We start from the raw sequence: 17,832 nt of genomic DNA on the forward strand, positions 1-17,832 counted from the left end.
GTGCATAGCATCTCTAACTCGTCGATCCTACCAGCGTTGAATTCAGAAGCTTTCTCAAGGTCCACAATACTCTGGCCCTGCGAAGCGACCGTTCGAATGGTGCTCTCGATTTTAGTGTCCAGTTCAGCAATAGTAGCCTTAAGATCCTCCGCTATAGCAACACGTAGTTCTCCCAAAGCCCGGGTAAGTTCTGTAAGTGTCACGTTGTTACCTGTGCCTTCCGCCATGTTTGTCTCGTTGTTTGGTGGGGTGTAGACCTCTGATGTGGATTTATTGTCCTTTGGTCGCTTATTACTAGGCATTTTCACATAGAAAGTTACAATATTGTATTAGTAAGAAAAGTTTGTTGTAACAAGTGCAATAAAGTAAGTTAGGTTAGATTATTTCGCAAAAAAGTTGCGGGAGCCTCTCACACACAGCCGTTCACTCCAACATGCTAGCTCCGCCCCATTCTTTAGCATTTCTAATGAATGATTGTCAATTCAACCAAGCCAACCAAAATGGCCATATGAATCAACAGATTGATCTATCTGTTCTGTCTCTATGGGAACAGCAGAGATGTCTGACCTGGCTAAGAGGCTCTGGATTGATGTCCCATCCATCCCCAGATGTCTGTTCCTGCCCACAGCTCACAATGATTGGCTGTGAACAGTAAAGAAAAAATGTAACACTCTTTTGCTCATTTTGGCCTTGGAAATAACTTGGAAATAAATGATGTAGCTATCAATAAATAATTTAAGTAGCTACTGTTATGTGGTTGATTTGAATGTGACATACAGGCCTTTTGTGGATCTGAGGGGTCTGCACTGAAGTAGACTGTCAAGACAATATTCCATTTCAAATGTGGTTAGATAAGGAGGGATATCTGCACTTGCTTTTATTGTGATAACTGCAGTTTGTACATGCAGCATAACTAATGTTTATGTGTTATTGTTTTCAGGTCAGATTTGACTTACAGGCCTTGGCCTTCTGCGCACTTTGCCGGTTGGCCACATCACAGAATCAGGGGTGTTCACCCTCACTGGATTCAACTGTCAACACAACACTCCATTTAAAAGGTGATAACAAAAACAGAAGATTTTTTAAATATATATATATATATTTGATATTTAACACATAAGGGCGGCGCCTTAAAGCTCTTTTGATTCACTCATCATTACGATTCATCTTGCTTTCTGAGGGATACATTTCCATCAATTGATTGGCACAAAACATATCCTGGCACACACACGCATAAAGGGCATGTCCCAAATGGCACCCCAGTGCCCATATATTGCACTTATTTTGACCTGAGTCCAATGGGCACAGGTCAAAAGTAGTACACTACAGGGTGCCATTTGGGACCAAAGAATGTAAGAGCCTACCAGACGTTCTAAACTCCAAATCACCTTGTGCAGTGCGCACGGGTCTATCCAACCGTTTCCAATCGTAGTATTTATTCTCTGCACAGTGTCAGCTAGGGCAGACTATGCACCTGAAACAACCTGACTGAAGAAAGCGATTGTACTGATTGTATCAAAGCTGAACACAGTTTATGTAGTGAATTTATGCTTGGTTACGTCACAATAGGTCACAGTTTTATGGCCGCGCATAATACGTCACAGGAAAGGCTTGTATGGGACTGGACTGGTGGTATCTCCCCCTGGTCGTAATTCATAACTGTCAAATAAAATCTATCTAGCTATCTAACTCAAATGGCTGTTGAGGACTCTTTGATCATCACATTTGAGGCACATGTCAGCAGGTGGCAGTGTCTTCAAATGCAGCACTTGATGATCTGAGCAACAGTTGAGCAACTTTGTGGTTGTGACAAATCCAAATGCGGAAGTCCAGTACATTTGTTTTTGCTTAGCAAGCTTGCCCGCCTATTTCTACAATTCATCTTCTTAAACTCGGATTTTAAACTTAACCACACTGCTAACCTTATGCCCAACCTTAAATTAAGACCAAAAAGCCTATTTTTGTTTTCATTAATTTTTAAGATATAGCCTATTTGTAATTTGTGGCTTTGTTATCTAGTGGGAACCTCTAGCTAGCTAGCTAGCTACCTATAATCTGGCTAAAGTTTTACGCAATATTGGAGGAAAATATTGATTATTGTACTTGATTATCCAAGTTTGACAAATATGCATTGGGCATCAAAATGATATCCGAATAGTTTTAAAACATATGGTTCAGAGGTTCAAGAGTTTTACTCCTGAGTTCAGGCTCACGAGTGGGATTGTTGCTGTCATTAGAGTATCATTTGTTTTGTTTACTGTCACTACATATTTCGGTTTATCAGAGGATGTCTTCAGTCTTGGAATGACAGTTTTTGGCAATGGGCATGGTAAGTTAGCTAGGAGGGTCTGAGTGAATCAACAGTCATATATGCTCAGTAGCTACTTTGAATGAGAGTGTTGTAACGTTAGCTAGCTTGCTAAAACGTATAGCTAATGTAACAGATGGTGCCAGTAGGCTACAGCAGCAGGCTACAGCACAACACACCAGTGCAGCTTATGTCTGTCAACCCTATCATTTATGTTTTAATCCTTTCCTCTTCCTTTGCAGTGCACAAGCTCATCACATACTCCTTCCACCACAAGACAGTGACCCAGCTACTCCTCAGTATTGGGGTTCTGGTGCCCCTCTGTGGAGGCATTGAGAAGAGTGTGGGGACTGTTCGGTTCCTCCTCATGTTTCTGCTGCTCTCTATCAGCACAGGGGTGTTGTACACCATACTGGGTCTGCTACTGTTTGGTGCATCTGCCCAGAAACAGGTGGAGGGGTTCATTCCAGTGTCCCTCTCCCTTATGGGTATGGCCACAGTGCACTCTCGTATGGTTAAGGGCTTTCTTTTCGGGGTCACTGTACCCATGTTAGCCCTGCCCTGGCTGTTTCTGTTCATCATAACACTTTTGGTCCCACACACTGTCTTCCTTTGCAATGCCATCGCCATCATCGCAGGGGGGATCTGTATCCTTACTCATTTACATTTACATTTTAGTCATTTAGCAGACGCTCTTATCCAGAGCGACTTACAGTTAGTGAGTTATTTTTTAATTTTTCATACTGGCCCCCCGTGGGAATCGAACCCACAACCCTGGCGTTGCAAACGCCATGCTCTACCAACTGAGCTACATCCCTGCCGGCCATTCCCTCCCCTACCCTGGACGACGCTGGGCCAATTGTGCGCCGCCCCATGGGTCTCCCGGTCGCGGCCGGCTATAACCTCATTGTGGTTCAAAATAACTGATACACTCCTCTGCAGTATGTCACAGCTTTATAAGTGTGCTTAGTAGTGTAGTTAAGTGGTAATAGGTTATAGGTGTTGTATATGAATCCTGCTGCTGAACATTATGGCATGTTTGTTTAGAAAAAATCTTGCATCACTGCGTCACACATTCTCCTTAACTTGCACTGGTGAAACAGACGGTAAGGGCTGGCTCTCACTTCTGGACATGTCCGATGCCAGGGCATCAGTGCTGGACAAGAAGATGCCTTTCAGGCTGCTGAGGAACATTGGTGTCCTGTATGTCCCTGCATCAACAGAGGAGAGAAGGAAGACGGTCCACCCACCGTAAGTACTGAGAAAGCACCAGACATATCATTTATCAGACAAGACAAGAGGTCATTAAATAACAATTGCTGTGTGCAAGCCAGAGCACATAATGTACTACAGTATAATGAGGTGCAGTTATAATTGATGATCCGCAGCTGTAATTGAATACTGTACAATAGGCACCTAGTGGTCCCCCATGATTAGATAGAGAATTACTGGTATAGATAGGCTCTCTGAAATCTGTCCACGTTCTCATTGATTGCAGAATCATTCCAACCCCAGGCTCCTACCCAGTCCAAGCCTACGCTCCAGTGTCCTTTACCTCCAACCTACAGGCTACCGAGACCACACCAAAGACATTTGAAGGCTGGGCCAACTCCTACTATACACAGGGGAGCCCTGTTCAGCTCTCAGGTTATAATGGACACAACCATGGATATGGCCTCAAGCATAGCTTTGGGCCAAGTCACGGACATAGTCACGAACATGGACACAGCTGCAGCCACAGCCAAGGTCATGGACATAGTCACGAACACAGCTTCGGCCATGGACTCAGTCATGGGCATGCATCTGCCTCTCAAACCAGCAGTCACTGGGCTCCAGTGGCTCAACATCCACATTCTCAACATTCCCACCTCAGTCCACTGTCTGTGTCTGTCAGTGCCCCCCAGAGTTTCACAGCAAAAATGCTGGAGTCACTGCCAGAATCTGTGATGGTTCACCCAGGAGCACCTGTGTCTTCACTGACAGATTGATGACTTCAATCCGTAACGGCAAAACTCGCTATAGCTCGATTGAAATTTAAAGGCAATGTTCGCGAAGACCGGAAATTACATTTACATTTCAAGCGTGCTATTTTCAGCAATCACAATCCTTGTAAAAACGTCAAATCTTGGTATAACTAATAACATAAAAAAAATAAAAAATGTCAGTGTGGTTATAAGCCGCTATAGCTCTGAACTACGGCAATACGGATTTAATCGAGCCCATAGTTGTCATTCAATGTGTTTTCTGTCTCATGTTATACATTGAGATGTAATATGCTTGGACAAGTGGTTTGAGGCAGTACTTGAAGGTCCACTTTTTCTTCACTGATGTTTTTGGTTTGAATATACAAGCAGGCTCTGAATGTTCAAGGTCAAATCAATGCAAGAAGGGTTTGATTGTCAGTTGATTGTAAGACCACTCCTTTTGACTTGTGTGTTTTGTACTTTGTGTTTTTTTACACAGACGGTAGACAAATCTCTTGGTACTCTTGATTTATATAACCTAGATTAAAACAACGTTTTTCAAAACCCTTAGTAAACCAGAACAGTTTTTAGTTCAAACTAAACATTTTTATCACACTAATGTATTATCAGTTTTTCCCCCTTAACTACACTTAACAAAAATATAAATGCAACATGTAAAGTGTTGGTCCCATCACAATATATTTTACATTAGTTATCTTGTTGTTTTTAATCCCACCCTTCAGCTCCACTCAACCCCTCCCATCTATCTCTTAACACCATCCATTTTTTATTTACATTTGCCATATATTTTTCAACTGTGCTGTGATGTTTCACAAAAGTTCTGAACCTTTCTATTCTCATAGTTTCTACAGATTGTAAATTAAAGATAAACATTTTTGTTAAAAGTATTATTATATTATTGATCGATTGACTATGACTTTTCAAATCACCCAGTAGTGCTATCTGCAGAGTTAGCTCCAGGTAAATGTTGCACTTCTTCTTCCTGGACCTTTGACCAAAAACAAGCTACACATGGACAGTACCAAAACAAATGATCTAATGAATCGGTCTCTTCGCAGAAAAATCTGCAGAGCTGGGATGGTTGTATCCCCCATATATATAACATTCTATTGGTTGCAAGAATTTTGTATAATAATTTTAATTGAAAAATTTTAGGTTTTGAATCCGGCGTTGTTTTGCGTATCAGTTCATAAACCATGTGCCATGGTATCGGTACATCGAAAATCTCTTTCCAACTATTTTGCAATCTATATGGCACAGCTGTCAAATTTTTTGTCCTTAAATAAAACTGATATACTTTTTTATTTATCACAATTTTCATTAACCAATTTTGGTCTTTAATGAAGACAAGTTCCTTATTTTTTCCCCCTTCCACTTGCCTCTTCCATTTTTGCGTTAATGCTGCAATTAGTTGGTTGTAATTTTGGGTAGAGCAGACATTTCCATATATTTTTGTTAGCTGCATGTGTGACATAACTCCACTAGTCCTATTTATGATATCATTTACAAAGATTATACCTTTTTTAAACATTTTTTTGAAAAAATAATAATATAAAAATTATATTTGAGTTTAACCACATTATTTGTTGTATTATTTGTTCTGTCTTTTCTGGTGGATTAAACTGAAATCGCAACCAACTTTCTATGGCTTATTTTTAAAATAGTGATATTTTGGAGATGATTTCATTTTCAGTGAGAGGTTGTAATCTGAATAAAGGGGAAAAGGCCATTCTTGAACATGGGGTGAGATATTCTTATTAATCTGCTAGAAAACCAGTTTGGATTTAAGTATAACTTTTGCATGACTGAAGCCTTTAGTGAGAGGTCTAATGCTTTAATATTTAATAATTTCTGCCCTCTGAATTCATGTTCATTATATAAATAGGCCCGTTTAATTTTGTCTGGCTTGCCGTTCCAAATAAAATTGAATCTTTTTTTTGCTCATTTAATTTTTAAATTTTAAGGGGCCTCCAATTTAAGGGGCCTCCAATTTTTTTAATGGACCGGATCTTTATATTTACCACTTGGATGCTGTTTCAGTAATAATGAAATCAGACCTTCTTGTTGAGTATCTGATAATCTACCATTTTTGTAGGTGTGGTTAAAACATGCTAATAAGGGTCCTCTGAGTATATCAAATGAGGTTTGGTATACCTCGACTGGTATGCCATCCAACCCTGGAGTTTTCCCAGACTTAAAGGCTTTAATTGCATCAAGAAGTTCCTCCTCTGTAATTTGGCCTTCAGAAGAGTCTTTCTGTACAACTGTTTATTTTACATCATTAATAGAAAAAAATATATACAATTATCTTCGGTTAGTGGAGATGGAGGAGACTGAAACGAAAACATATGCTTAAAGTTATAGGCTATTTATTAAATCCGTTTGCCAGCTCCAGGTAGGCTACACAAGTGGCACAAATTGACTTGCAATGACTCCAGTGATATCTTAATTTCAACATATTTATTGTATCAAATGGTAGGCTACAGTATCCTACAATGGCATACAAATTAATAGCATACTTGATGGCCGGTGACTCAGCTGCCTGCTGTGGCTCTAAAACACACACACAAAAACACGGCCCTCCCCCTTCCTACTGCTCATTCAGTAACAACCTGCCTGCTCACTGCCTGGTAGTCAGCAGCAGGTCACAGTGAAAAATATGTTTTGTTTGAAGAAATGCCATGTTTACCCCCCGCGACATCGTTTTCAAAGTAGCCCAAATGTTAGCAAAACTGCGGACATGGCAACCCTGCACTGAAGCATCTGCTCGTTGCATGGTAACAATAGTCTCTCTGCCTGGTTGGGTTTCTGGTGAGCAAACCAACTATTTTGTGCACTACTGCCACCTACAGTGGGATCCAGTGCAGGACAGCAGAATATAAAACACCCACTGGTACATAACATGTCATGTAATGTCACTACAATAATTGTTCCCTTGCTGTAATTAATGAAGAACAAAAAAACAGTCTGACACAAATAATTGCAATTTCAAAAGCTTTATTGAAAATGCATATTTCAAACATTTTTTGTAGTTTTTTTATTTTAAAGAATAGTGCATGTCTCAAAATATTAGAACGAGACCAATATGTGTATTTTTCTAAACATAGTTCCTGTGTCTGAAATTAAGTTTCTGTGTGTATTGGAGGAGTAAGCAATACTCAAAATATCTGTGTGTGTGTGTGTTGTAGTAGTAGATGGACATTATTTATTCAAACATCTAAGTTTGGGCAGCAGCCACTGGAGAAACCTGTCAATCAAACAGGAGAATAAATAGTAGTTTTCACTTACACATCAGATAGCTGCTCTTTCTCTGCTACCTCATTCTATTTCTATAATTCTCTACCTAATTCTATTTCTATAAATCTCAAAAATGCCCTTGTTATGTTCTACTTCTCCTTCTTCTATTTCCTCACCTCTTCCTCAGACTCTTCTTTTCCTCTTTCTTGTCCTCCTTACTTTCTCCAACATTTTCCACCTGCTTCATGTTACTAGCCTGCTCTTGCTTCACTCTCTTTTTTGCCTTGCCCTTTTTCCTTTTGACCTTCCCTTCCTGAATAATGTGGACAAGGAGATAAAGTAATATAAGCTTATGGCTATTTTCTACTCTTGAGCTACAATATCTAGAGTTATGATATACTGTAGGACATATGGCCAATATCCCCTTCCTGTTTCCTCTCACCTGTGGGTACACTCCTGCCATTTTCTGCGCCGTTTCCTGGAGCAGCTTCCTGCTGTTCTCACTCAGGTTGGTGATGGGGGCCAGGCGAGGGCTTCCTTTATTGGTGATGGGGGCCAGGCAAGGGCTTTCTGTATTTCCTCTCACCTGTGGGTACACTCCTGCCATTTTCTGCGCCGTTTCCTGGAGCAGCTTCCTGCTGTTCTCACTCAGGTTGGTGATGGGGGCCAGGCGAGGGCTTCCTGTATTGGTGATGGGGGCCAGGCAAGGGCTTTCTGTATTTCCTCTCACCTGTGGGGCCACTCCTGACATTTTCTGGAGCAGCTTCCTACCGTTCTCGCTCAGGTTGGTGATTGGGGCCAGGCGAGGGCTGTGGTGGTATGGTAAGTACTCCACAGCATGCGGAGCAACAATGACAGGGATGTTGGGTTTGGCCACAATAATCTGTACAGACATAGGGTCAAACAATTGAGATGTGACACACACTAGTGATGCGCGGGTTGACTCATAACCAGAAGTCCCGCGGTTATATCCACAGGGCGGCGGATTTAGGGTCATGAAATATTGTTGAATAAACAGAAAACAATACATTAAAAAATCCATAAATGTATAATTATTGTGCAAGTTATATCTATAGGCTATTTGGCATTAGTGCGTAAGCCTAAACTTTAGGGCATAACTTGACGCGCACCAGATAGACTACACACCAATCACCAAACGCTTTAATTCAATAAGAGAAAAGCTACGAAATGGAAAGTTGAAAATAAAGAAGGGACGGCCAGAAAAGTAATGTTTGGAAAATATTTGGTGAAGTGTTAAAAGAGGATGATGGCAGTGCCTATGTTATGTGTGATGATTGTGAGGCACTATAGAAATTCGACAGTCACAAGAGGGGGATTCAAATAGGCCTATGGCACGTCAAGGGAACAAACAGCCTACTGTTCAGATGGGTTAAATGGAAACTGAAATCTGGACACTGACTGTAGATCTTTAACCTCTCACAGTCTTAATATTAACTCCTGCAGAATTAAGCATTTCTTGCAGTAAAATGATAGGCTACACCAAATGTAGGCTTTATTTTGACTCGGGAACAGCAGTGGAGAAATATGATTTCTTTCAGCATCTTGAGGGAATGCGAATGCGCAGCTAGGGACTGCTTTATCAGCATCATAAAAGCTGATAATATTTCAACCACATAAAATGTGCATCCAAGCCAAACTGAAATCTTATCAGAAACATGTCTGGTCGTTTTCAACCCGTCAAACTGATGTCATTTGGAAATTTTGCACAGAAAATGTTTCCCTTTTTTTCTTGAGTTATTGCATTTTCTTCTTGATCCCTAAACGTTTTTGGTTTATTTAGTCTTCTCTCTAATTATAGACAAGTTGACTAACAAATAGCCTACCAAAATGTTGGAAATTATAAGCAGAAACATATCCAAATTAGGCACAAAAAAATCCTGCACCCCCTGCTAAGAAATCGTTCTGACGGTGTTCTATATTTGCGGGTTAGGGTCAGGTGCGGGCCTCAGATTTTCACTTTATCACATATAGTCGGGCGGTTGCGGCTGGGTTATTAGCAATTGCGGGTGGGTTCGGTTGAACAAACAGCTGCCCGCGCACCACTAACACACACACACACACACACGTAAGAGCCTACCAGTCGAGGGTCCTTCAGTGAAGCCCCTTTTCTCAGTGGTTCCTTTGAAGGCCCTGGACTGTCCTCAGCAGAGGCATCATTGCCATTATCACGCTGTGTGTCATAGAGCTAGTTGGTCATAGTCCATTCTTCACATTCAGTCAAAGAGTTACTCAAATACATGCTGCAGAACATACCAGAAAGTCTGACTCATCGAAGGATTGGAGAGAAAGATCGTCGTCCTCTACCATATCCCTCACTTTAAGCCTTGTCAGCTTTCCATCCTCCTCATCCTTCACTTTCAGCGGTGGTGTCCTCCTTTCATGATCCTCATCATCAGACTGTGTATCAGAGTAAACTAGTCAGAGACTAATCTCTTTACAGTGATGTCACTCAACAAAGACATGGTGTACAACTGTCTTACCTCAGATTCACAGTCAGTGAAGGAGTAGATAGAGATGTCAGAGTTGGAGGATGAGATCACCCCATCATAATTTCTATCCATCAGCCGAGTCACCCTTCCAGACTGAGGAGACAGACAAAGGCATGTACTTAGGGCAGCCATAGAATACACTGGCATTGACTGTCAAGAAAATGTTGAATATTTAGGCAATCCAACATAGTTGTACAAGTAGTGAGTAATTTATGGGTAATTGAAAATGCAAGTGTATTGAAATGCAATAAATGCAACTCCCATAACATTAGGGATAGGGCTAAAGACTTTCCATACTGTAGGATTCTTTAGCATTTCTAATGAATGATTGTCAATTCAACCAAGCCAACCAAAATGGCCATATGAATCAACAGATTGATCTATCTGTTCTGTCTCTATGGGAACAGCAGAGATGTCTGACCTGGCTAAGAGGCTCTGGATTGATGTCCCATCCATCCCCAGATGTCTGTTCCTGCCCACAGCTCACAATGATTGGCTGTGAACAGTAAAGAAAAAATGTAACACTCTTTTGCTCATTTTGGCCTTGGAAATAACTTGGAAATAAATGATGTAGCTATCAATAAATAATTTAAGTAGCTACTGTTATGTGGTTGATTTGAATGTGACATACAGGCCTTTTGTGGATCTGAGGGGTCTGCACTGATGTAGACTGTCAAGACAATATTCCATTTCAAATGTGGTTAGATAAGGAGGGATATCTGCACTTGCTTTTACTGTGATAACTGCAGTTTGTACATGCAGCATAACTAATGTTTATGTGTTATTGTTTTCAGGTCAGATTTGACTTACAGGCCTTGGCCTTCTGCGCACTTTGCCGGTTGGCCACATCACAGAATCAGGGGTGTTCACCCTCACTGGATTCAACTGTCAACACAACACTCCATTTAAAAGGTGATAACAAAAACAGAAGATTTTTTAAATATATATATATATTTGATATTTACCACATAAGGGCGGCGCCTTAAAGCTCTTTTGATTCTCTCATCATTATGATTCATCTTGCTTTCTGAGGGATACATTTCCATCAATTGATTGGCACAAAACATATCCTGGCACATACACGCATAAAGGGCATGTCCCAAATGGCACCCCAGTGCCCATATATTGCACTTATTTTGACCTGAGCCCAATGGGCACAGGTCAAAAGTAGTACACTACAGGGTGCCATTTGGGACCAAAGAATGTAAGAGCCTACCAGACGTTCTAAACTCCAAGGACGGGTCTATCCAACCGTTTCCAATCGTAGTATTTATTCTCTGCACAGTGTCAGCTAGGGCAGACTATGCACCTGAAACAACCTGACTGAAGAAAGCGATTGTACTGATGATATCAAAGCTGAACACAGTTTATGTAGTGAATTTATGCTTGGTTACGTCACAATAGGTCACAGTTTTATGGGCGCGCATAATACGTCACAGGAAAGGCTTGTATGGGACTGGACTGGTGGTATCTCCCCCTGGTCGTAATTTATAACTGTCAAATAAAATCTATCTAGCTATCTAACTGAAATGGCTGTAGAGGACTCTTTGATCATCACATTTGAGGCACATGTCAGCAGGTGGCAGTGTCTTCAAATGCAGCACTTGATGATCTGAGCAACAGTTGAGCAACTTTGTGGTTGTGACGAATCCAAATGCGGAAGTCCAGTACATTTGTTTTTGCTTAGCAAGCTTGCCCGCCTATTTCTACAATTCATCTTCTTAAACTCTGATTTTAAACTTAACCACACTGCTAACCTTATGCCCAACCTTAAATTAAGACCAAAAAGCCTATTTTTGTTTTCATTAATTTTTACGATATAGCCTATTTGTACTTTGTGGCTGTGTTATCTAGTGGGAACCTCTAGCTAGCTAGCTACCTACAATCTGGCTAAAGTGTTGCGCAATATTGGAGGAAAAGTTGATTGATTATTGTGCTTGATTATCCAAGTACTAGTTTGACAAATATGCATTGGTCATCAAAATGATATCCCGAATAATTTTAAAACATATGGTTCAGAGGTTCAAGAGTTTTACTCCTGAGTTCAGGCTCACGAGTGGGATTGTTGCTGTCATTATAGTATCATTTGTTTTGTTTACTGTCACTACATATTTCGGTTTATCAGAGGATGTCTTCAGTCTTGGAACGACAGTTTTTGGCAATGGGCATGGTAAGTTAGCTAGGAGGGTCTGAGTGAATCAACAGTTATATATGCTCAGTAGCTACTTTGTATGAGAGTGTTGTAACGTTAGCTAGCTTGCTAGAATGGTGGTCCTCTGTAGCTCAGCTGGTAGAGCACGGCTCTTGTAACGCCAAGATAGTGGGTTCGATCCCCGGGACCACCCATACACAAAAATGTATGCACGCATGACTGTAAGTCACTTTGGATAAAAGCGTCTGCTAAATGGCATATTATTATAATAATAATAATAATAATAATAATAATAATATGCCATTTAGCAGACGCTTTTACCCAAAGCGACTTACAGTCATGCGTGCATACATTTTTTTGTGTATGGGTGGTCCCGGGGATCGAACCAACTACCTTGGCGTTTCAAGCGCCGTGCTCTACCAGCTGAGCTACAGAGGACCACATTATTATTATTATTAAAACTTATAGCTAATGTAACAGATGGTGCCAGTAGGCTACAGCAGTAGGCTACAGCACAACACACCAGTGTAGCTTATGTCTGTCAACCCTATCATTTATGTTTTAATCCTTTCCTCTTCCTTTGCAGTGCACAAGCTCATCACATACTCCTTCCACCACAAGACAGTGACCCAGCTACTCCTCAGTATTGGGGTTCTGGTGCCCCTCTGTGGAGGCATTGAGAAGAGTGTGGGCACTGTTCGGTTCCTCCTCATGTTTCTGCTGCTCTCTATCAGCACAGGGGTGTTGTACACCATACTGGGTCTGCTACTGTTTGGTGCATCTGCCCAGGACCAGGTGGAGGGGTTCATTCCAGTGTCCCTCTCCCTTATGGGTATGGCCACAGTGCACTCCCGTATGGTTAAGGGCTTTCTTTTCGGGGTCACTGTACCCATGTTAGCCCTGCCCTGGCTGTTTCTGTTCATCATAACACTTTTGGTCCCACACACTGTCTTCCTTTGCAATGCCATCGCCATCATCGCAGGGGGGATCTGTATCCTTACTCCAACCTCATTGTGGTTCAAAATAACTGATACACTCCTCTGCAGTATGTCACAGCTTTATAAGTGTGCTTAGTAGTGTAGTTAAGTGGTAATAGGTTATAGGTGTTGTATATGAATCCTGCTGCTGAACATTATGGCATGTTTGTTTAGAAAAAATATTGCATCACTGCGTCACACATTCTCCTTAACTTGCACTGGTGAAACAGACGGAAAGGGCTGGCTCTCACTTCTGGACATGTCCGATGCCAGGGCATCAGTGCTGGACAAGAAGATGCCTTTCAGGCTGCTGAGGAACATTGGTGTCCTGTATGTCCCTGCATCAACAGAGGAGAGAAGGAAGACGGTCCACCCACCGTGAGTACTAAGAAAGCACCAGACATATCATTTATCAGACAAGACAAGAGGTCATTAAATAACAATTGCTGTGTGCAAGCCAGAGCACATAATGTACTACAGTATAATGAGGTGCAGTTATAATTGATGATCCTCAGCTGTAATTGAATACTGTACAATAGGCACCTAGTGGTCCCCCATGATTAGATAGAGAATTACTGGTATAGATAGGCTCTCTGAATTCTGTCCACGTTCTCATTGATTGCAGAATCATTCCAACCCCAGGCTCCTACCCAGTCCAAGCCTACGCTCCAGTGTCCTTTACCTCCAACCTACAGGCTACCGAGACCACACCAAAGACATTTGAAGGCTGGGCCCACTCCTACTATACACAGGGGAGCCCTGTTCAGCTCTCAGGTTATTACGGACACAACCATGGATATGGCCTCAAGCATAGCTTTGGGCCAAGTCACGGACATAGTCACGAACATGGACACAGCTGCAGCCACAGCCAAGGTTATGGACATAGTCACGAACACAGCTTCGGCCATGGACTCAGTCATGGGCATGCATCTGCCTCTCAAACCAGCAGTCACTGGGCTCCAGTGGCTCAACATCCACATTCTCAACATTCCCACCTCAGTCCACTGTCTGTGTCTGTCAGTGCCCCCCAGAGTTTCACAGCAAAGATGCCGGAGTCACTGCCAGAATCTGTGATGGTTCACCCAGGAGCACCTGTGTCTTCACTGACAGATTGATGACTTCAATCCGTAACGGCAAAACTCGCTATAGCTCGATTGAAATGTAAAGGCAATGTTCGCGAAGACCGGAAATTACATTTACATTTCAAGCGTGCTATTTTCAGCAATCACAATCCTTGTAAAAACGTCAACTCTTGGTATAACTAATAACATTTAAAAAATACAAATGTCAGTGTGGTTATAAGCCGCTATAGCTCTGAACTACGGCGATACGGATTTAATCGAGCCCATAGTTGTCATTCAATGTGTTTTCTGTCTCATGTTATACATTGAGATGTAATATGCTTGGACAAGTGTTTTGAGGCAGTACTTGAAGGTCCACTTTTTCTTCACTGATGTTTTTGGTTTTAATATACAAGCAGGCTCTGAATGTTCAAGGTCAAATCAATGCAATAAAGGGTTTGCTTGTCAGTTGATTGTAAGACCACTCCTTTTGGCTTGTGTGTTTTGTACTTTGTGTTTTTTTACACATACGGTAGACAAATCTCTTGGTACTCTTGATTTATACAACCTAGATTAAAACAACGTTTTTCAAAACCCTTAGTAAACCAGAACAGTTTTTAGTTCAAACTAAACATTTTTATCACACTAATGTATTATCAGTTTTTCCCCCTTAACTACACTTAACAAAATATAAATGCAACATGTAAAGTGTTGGTCCCATGTTTCATGAGCTGAAATAAAAGATCCCAGAAATTTTCCAAACGTACAAAAAGCTTATTTCTCTAATTTTGTATACAACTTTGTTTAAATCTCTGTTAGTGAGCATTTGTCCTTTGCCAAGATAATCCATCCACCTGACAGGTGTAGCATATCAAGAAGCTGATTAAACAGCTTGATCATTACACAGGTGCTTCTTGTGCTGGGGACAATAAAAGAGCCACTCTAAAATGTGCAGTTTTGTCACACAACACAATGCTACATATGTCTCAAGTTTTGAGGAAGCGTGCAATTGGCATGCTGACTGCAGAAATGTCCACCAGAGATGTTGCGAGAGAATTTAAAATTCATTTCTGTACCATAAGCAGACTCCAACGTCGTTTTAGAGAATTTGGCAGTACGTCCAACCGGCCTCACAACCGCAGACCACGTGTAACCACGCCACCCCAGGACCAGCAGAGTGCCCAATGGTGGCGGTGGGGTTATGATATGGGCAAGCAATGAACAGCAACTTCGCACAGCTGTTGAAGAGTGGCACAACATTCCACAGGCCACAATCAACAGCCTGATCAACTCAATGCGAAGGATATGTGTCGTGCTGCTTGAGGGAAATGGTGGTCACACCAGATACTGTTTGGTTTTCTGATCCACGCACCTACCTTTCTTTTAAGGTATCTGTGTTCTTAGAATAAAATACAAAATAGCATCCACTCACCACTAAATTAGATCCATTACATTCAGTTTGTTTTGCAATGCATCGTTCAAAAATTTTGGAAATTCAGAAGCAGGGGACAAGTGGGTGAGGTGATCAAGAGTGTGGGCTACAAGGGCAGATTATGATGTAATCTTTGGAAAATTAACTAGTCGTGCACAGTAAAGAGAAGCCATAAATGACAACCAAGACTAAATAAAGCAAATCAATGATCTCCATTTATTATTTCTTTACAAATGCATGCTTTAAAGTTACTGTTTATATACAAATAGCTATTTTGCATATAAAACTGGATCAAGTGGTAAGAGTCATGTAACACAGGTCAATTTTAAAAAGGCACATTTCTTATTTAAATGACAACATGTACCATACCATATTTGATTCTGTATCACTACAATAGTTGAGGGTTTCTCTATTAAAAGAAACACAAAATGACGTGCTAAAATGATAGACTGCTGAACATCACCCGTATATCATCCACTTGATTCTATTTCATACGGTTACAGAACCTCAGAAAATTGAAGTAAATATTTTGTATTTAGGCTTTCAACCATCAGCATAAGAAAATAAAACTAGATAAAGTTCATACATATACATATCCCAGAATTAGTGATTATCAGAACACACATAAATGACAGTCAATAAATGACAGTTAATAGATGTATTCATGTTGTACTGCAAGTGCACATACAATACAACACATATTGCATTGCCTAAATGCCGTGGTAGTGTCCAGCTAAACATAACTAGTCGGTACTAAGCCTTACAGTGGGAGAGCATGAGAAAAAAACACCTGGGCATTTTTACAGTAAACCACCATTTAATCTACAACCTTTTCGTTTAATGAACCGATGAAGAACAAGGCTCAATGACTAAACAGTTACTGCAATTTAAATGTAGGAATTGTACAGTACATGGTACAATATGAATGTGCTACTAGTATGCATATTTGACTAATCTTGCACTGCTCTCTGTATTTACACAACCTTCGTGCATCTGAATAGGCAGCCATGTTGAACTTGTAAATACATTTAAAGATGCAAATATAGAATGCTTTCAATGCCGTAGACATTTCAGGAGTTAATTTACAATATATTACTTTTTTTATCGCCTTGTGGGGATCTTCACAGCATGATAAACGTCCAGAGGCAATATTTCATATCATAATCACCTCTGTTTGCGCCTAGTTTCACTTACAAAAACGATGTGTAACATTCAATGTATAATATCTCCAACTTTTCTAATCTGATGGGAAACAATGAAGGTCTGCACTCTATTTTATAAAAAAATCTATTGGTTTATTCCAAAATGTTCCATAACCTTAAAAGGAGCGCGTGGACCAAATCTACACTGAACAAAAATATAAACGCAACATGCAACTATTTCAAAGATTTTACTGAGTTACAGTTCATATAAGGAAATCAGTCAATTGAAATGAATAAATTAGGCCCTAATCTATGGATTTCACATGACTGGGAATTCAGATATGGAACACGCTGTCGTACACGTCAATCCAGAGCATCCCAAACATGCTCAATCAGTGACATGTCTGGTGAGTATGCAGGCCATGGAAGAACTGGGACATTTTCAGCTTCCAGAAATTGTGAACAGATCCTTGTGACATGGGGCCGTGCATTATTGTGCTGAAACGTGAGGTGATGGTGGCGGATGAATGGCACGACAATGGGCCTCAGGATCTCGTCACGGTATCTCTGTGCATTCAAATTGCCATCGATTTAAAATGCAATTGTGTTCATTGTCCGTAGCTTATGCCTGTCCATACCATAACCCCACCACCACGGGGCACTCTGTCCACAATGTTGACATCAGCAAACCGCTCGCCCACATGGCGCCATACACGCTGACTTCTACCTGGTACAGTTGAAACCGGGATTCATCCGTGAAGAGCACACTTCTCCAGCATGCCAGTTGCTATCGAAGGTGAGCATTTGCCCACAGAAGTCAGTTACGACGCCAAACTGCAGTCAGGTCAAGACCCTGGTGAGGACGACGAGCATGCAGATTAGCTTCCCTGAGACGGTTACTGACAGTTTGTGCAGAAATTATTCTGTTGTGCAAACCCACAGATTCATCAGCTGTCCGGGTGGTTGGTCTCAGACGATCCCACAGGTGAAGGAGCCGGATGTGGAGGTCCTGGGCTGGCGTGGTTACA

At 41.2% G+C, this 17,832-nt stretch overlaps 1 protein-coding gene across 1 annotated transcript; it reads left to right on the forward strand.

The window, feature by feature from the left end:
* The first annotated feature begins 11,939 nt into the window (after positions 1-11,939).
* Positions 11,940-14,698, forward strand: LOC311142664 (rhomboid domain-containing protein 2-like). Its single transcript, XM_084178320.1, has 4 exons — positions 11,940-12,210; positions 12,779-13,183; positions 13,400-13,547; positions 13,795-14,698. Exons 1-4 carry the CDS (start codon positions 12,024-12,026, stop codon positions 14,282-14,284), a joined length of 1,230 nt encoding a protein of 409 aa, XP_084034446.1. The 5' UTR covers positions 11,940-12,023; the 3' UTR covers positions 14,285-14,698.
* Positions 14,699-17,832: the final 3,134 nt, after the last annotated feature.

The sequence above is a fragment of the Coregonus lavaretus genome (genome assembly GCF_964263955.1).
Source record: "Coregonus lavaretus genome assembly, chromosome: 15".
NCBI classification, from domain to species: domain Eukaryota; kingdom Metazoa; phylum Chordata; class Actinopteri; order Salmoniformes; family Salmonidae; genus Coregonus; species Coregonus lavaretus.

Excerpts from the sequence above, each read along its gene's own strand:
- LOC311142664 (XM_084178320.1), top strand. The coding sequence starts at position 12,024 with ATGATATCCCGAATAATTTTAAAACATATGGTTCAGAGGTTCAAGAGT. Across the intron at positions 12,211-12,778 it reads AGTTTTTGGCAATGGGCATG|TGCACAAGCTCATCACATAC; the intron begins GTAAGTTAGCTA and ends CTTCCTTTGCAG. Across the intron at positions 13,184-13,399 it reads CATCATCGCAGGGGGGATCT|ACGGAAAGGGCTGGCTCTCA; the intron begins GTATCCTTACTC and ends CTGGTGAAACAG.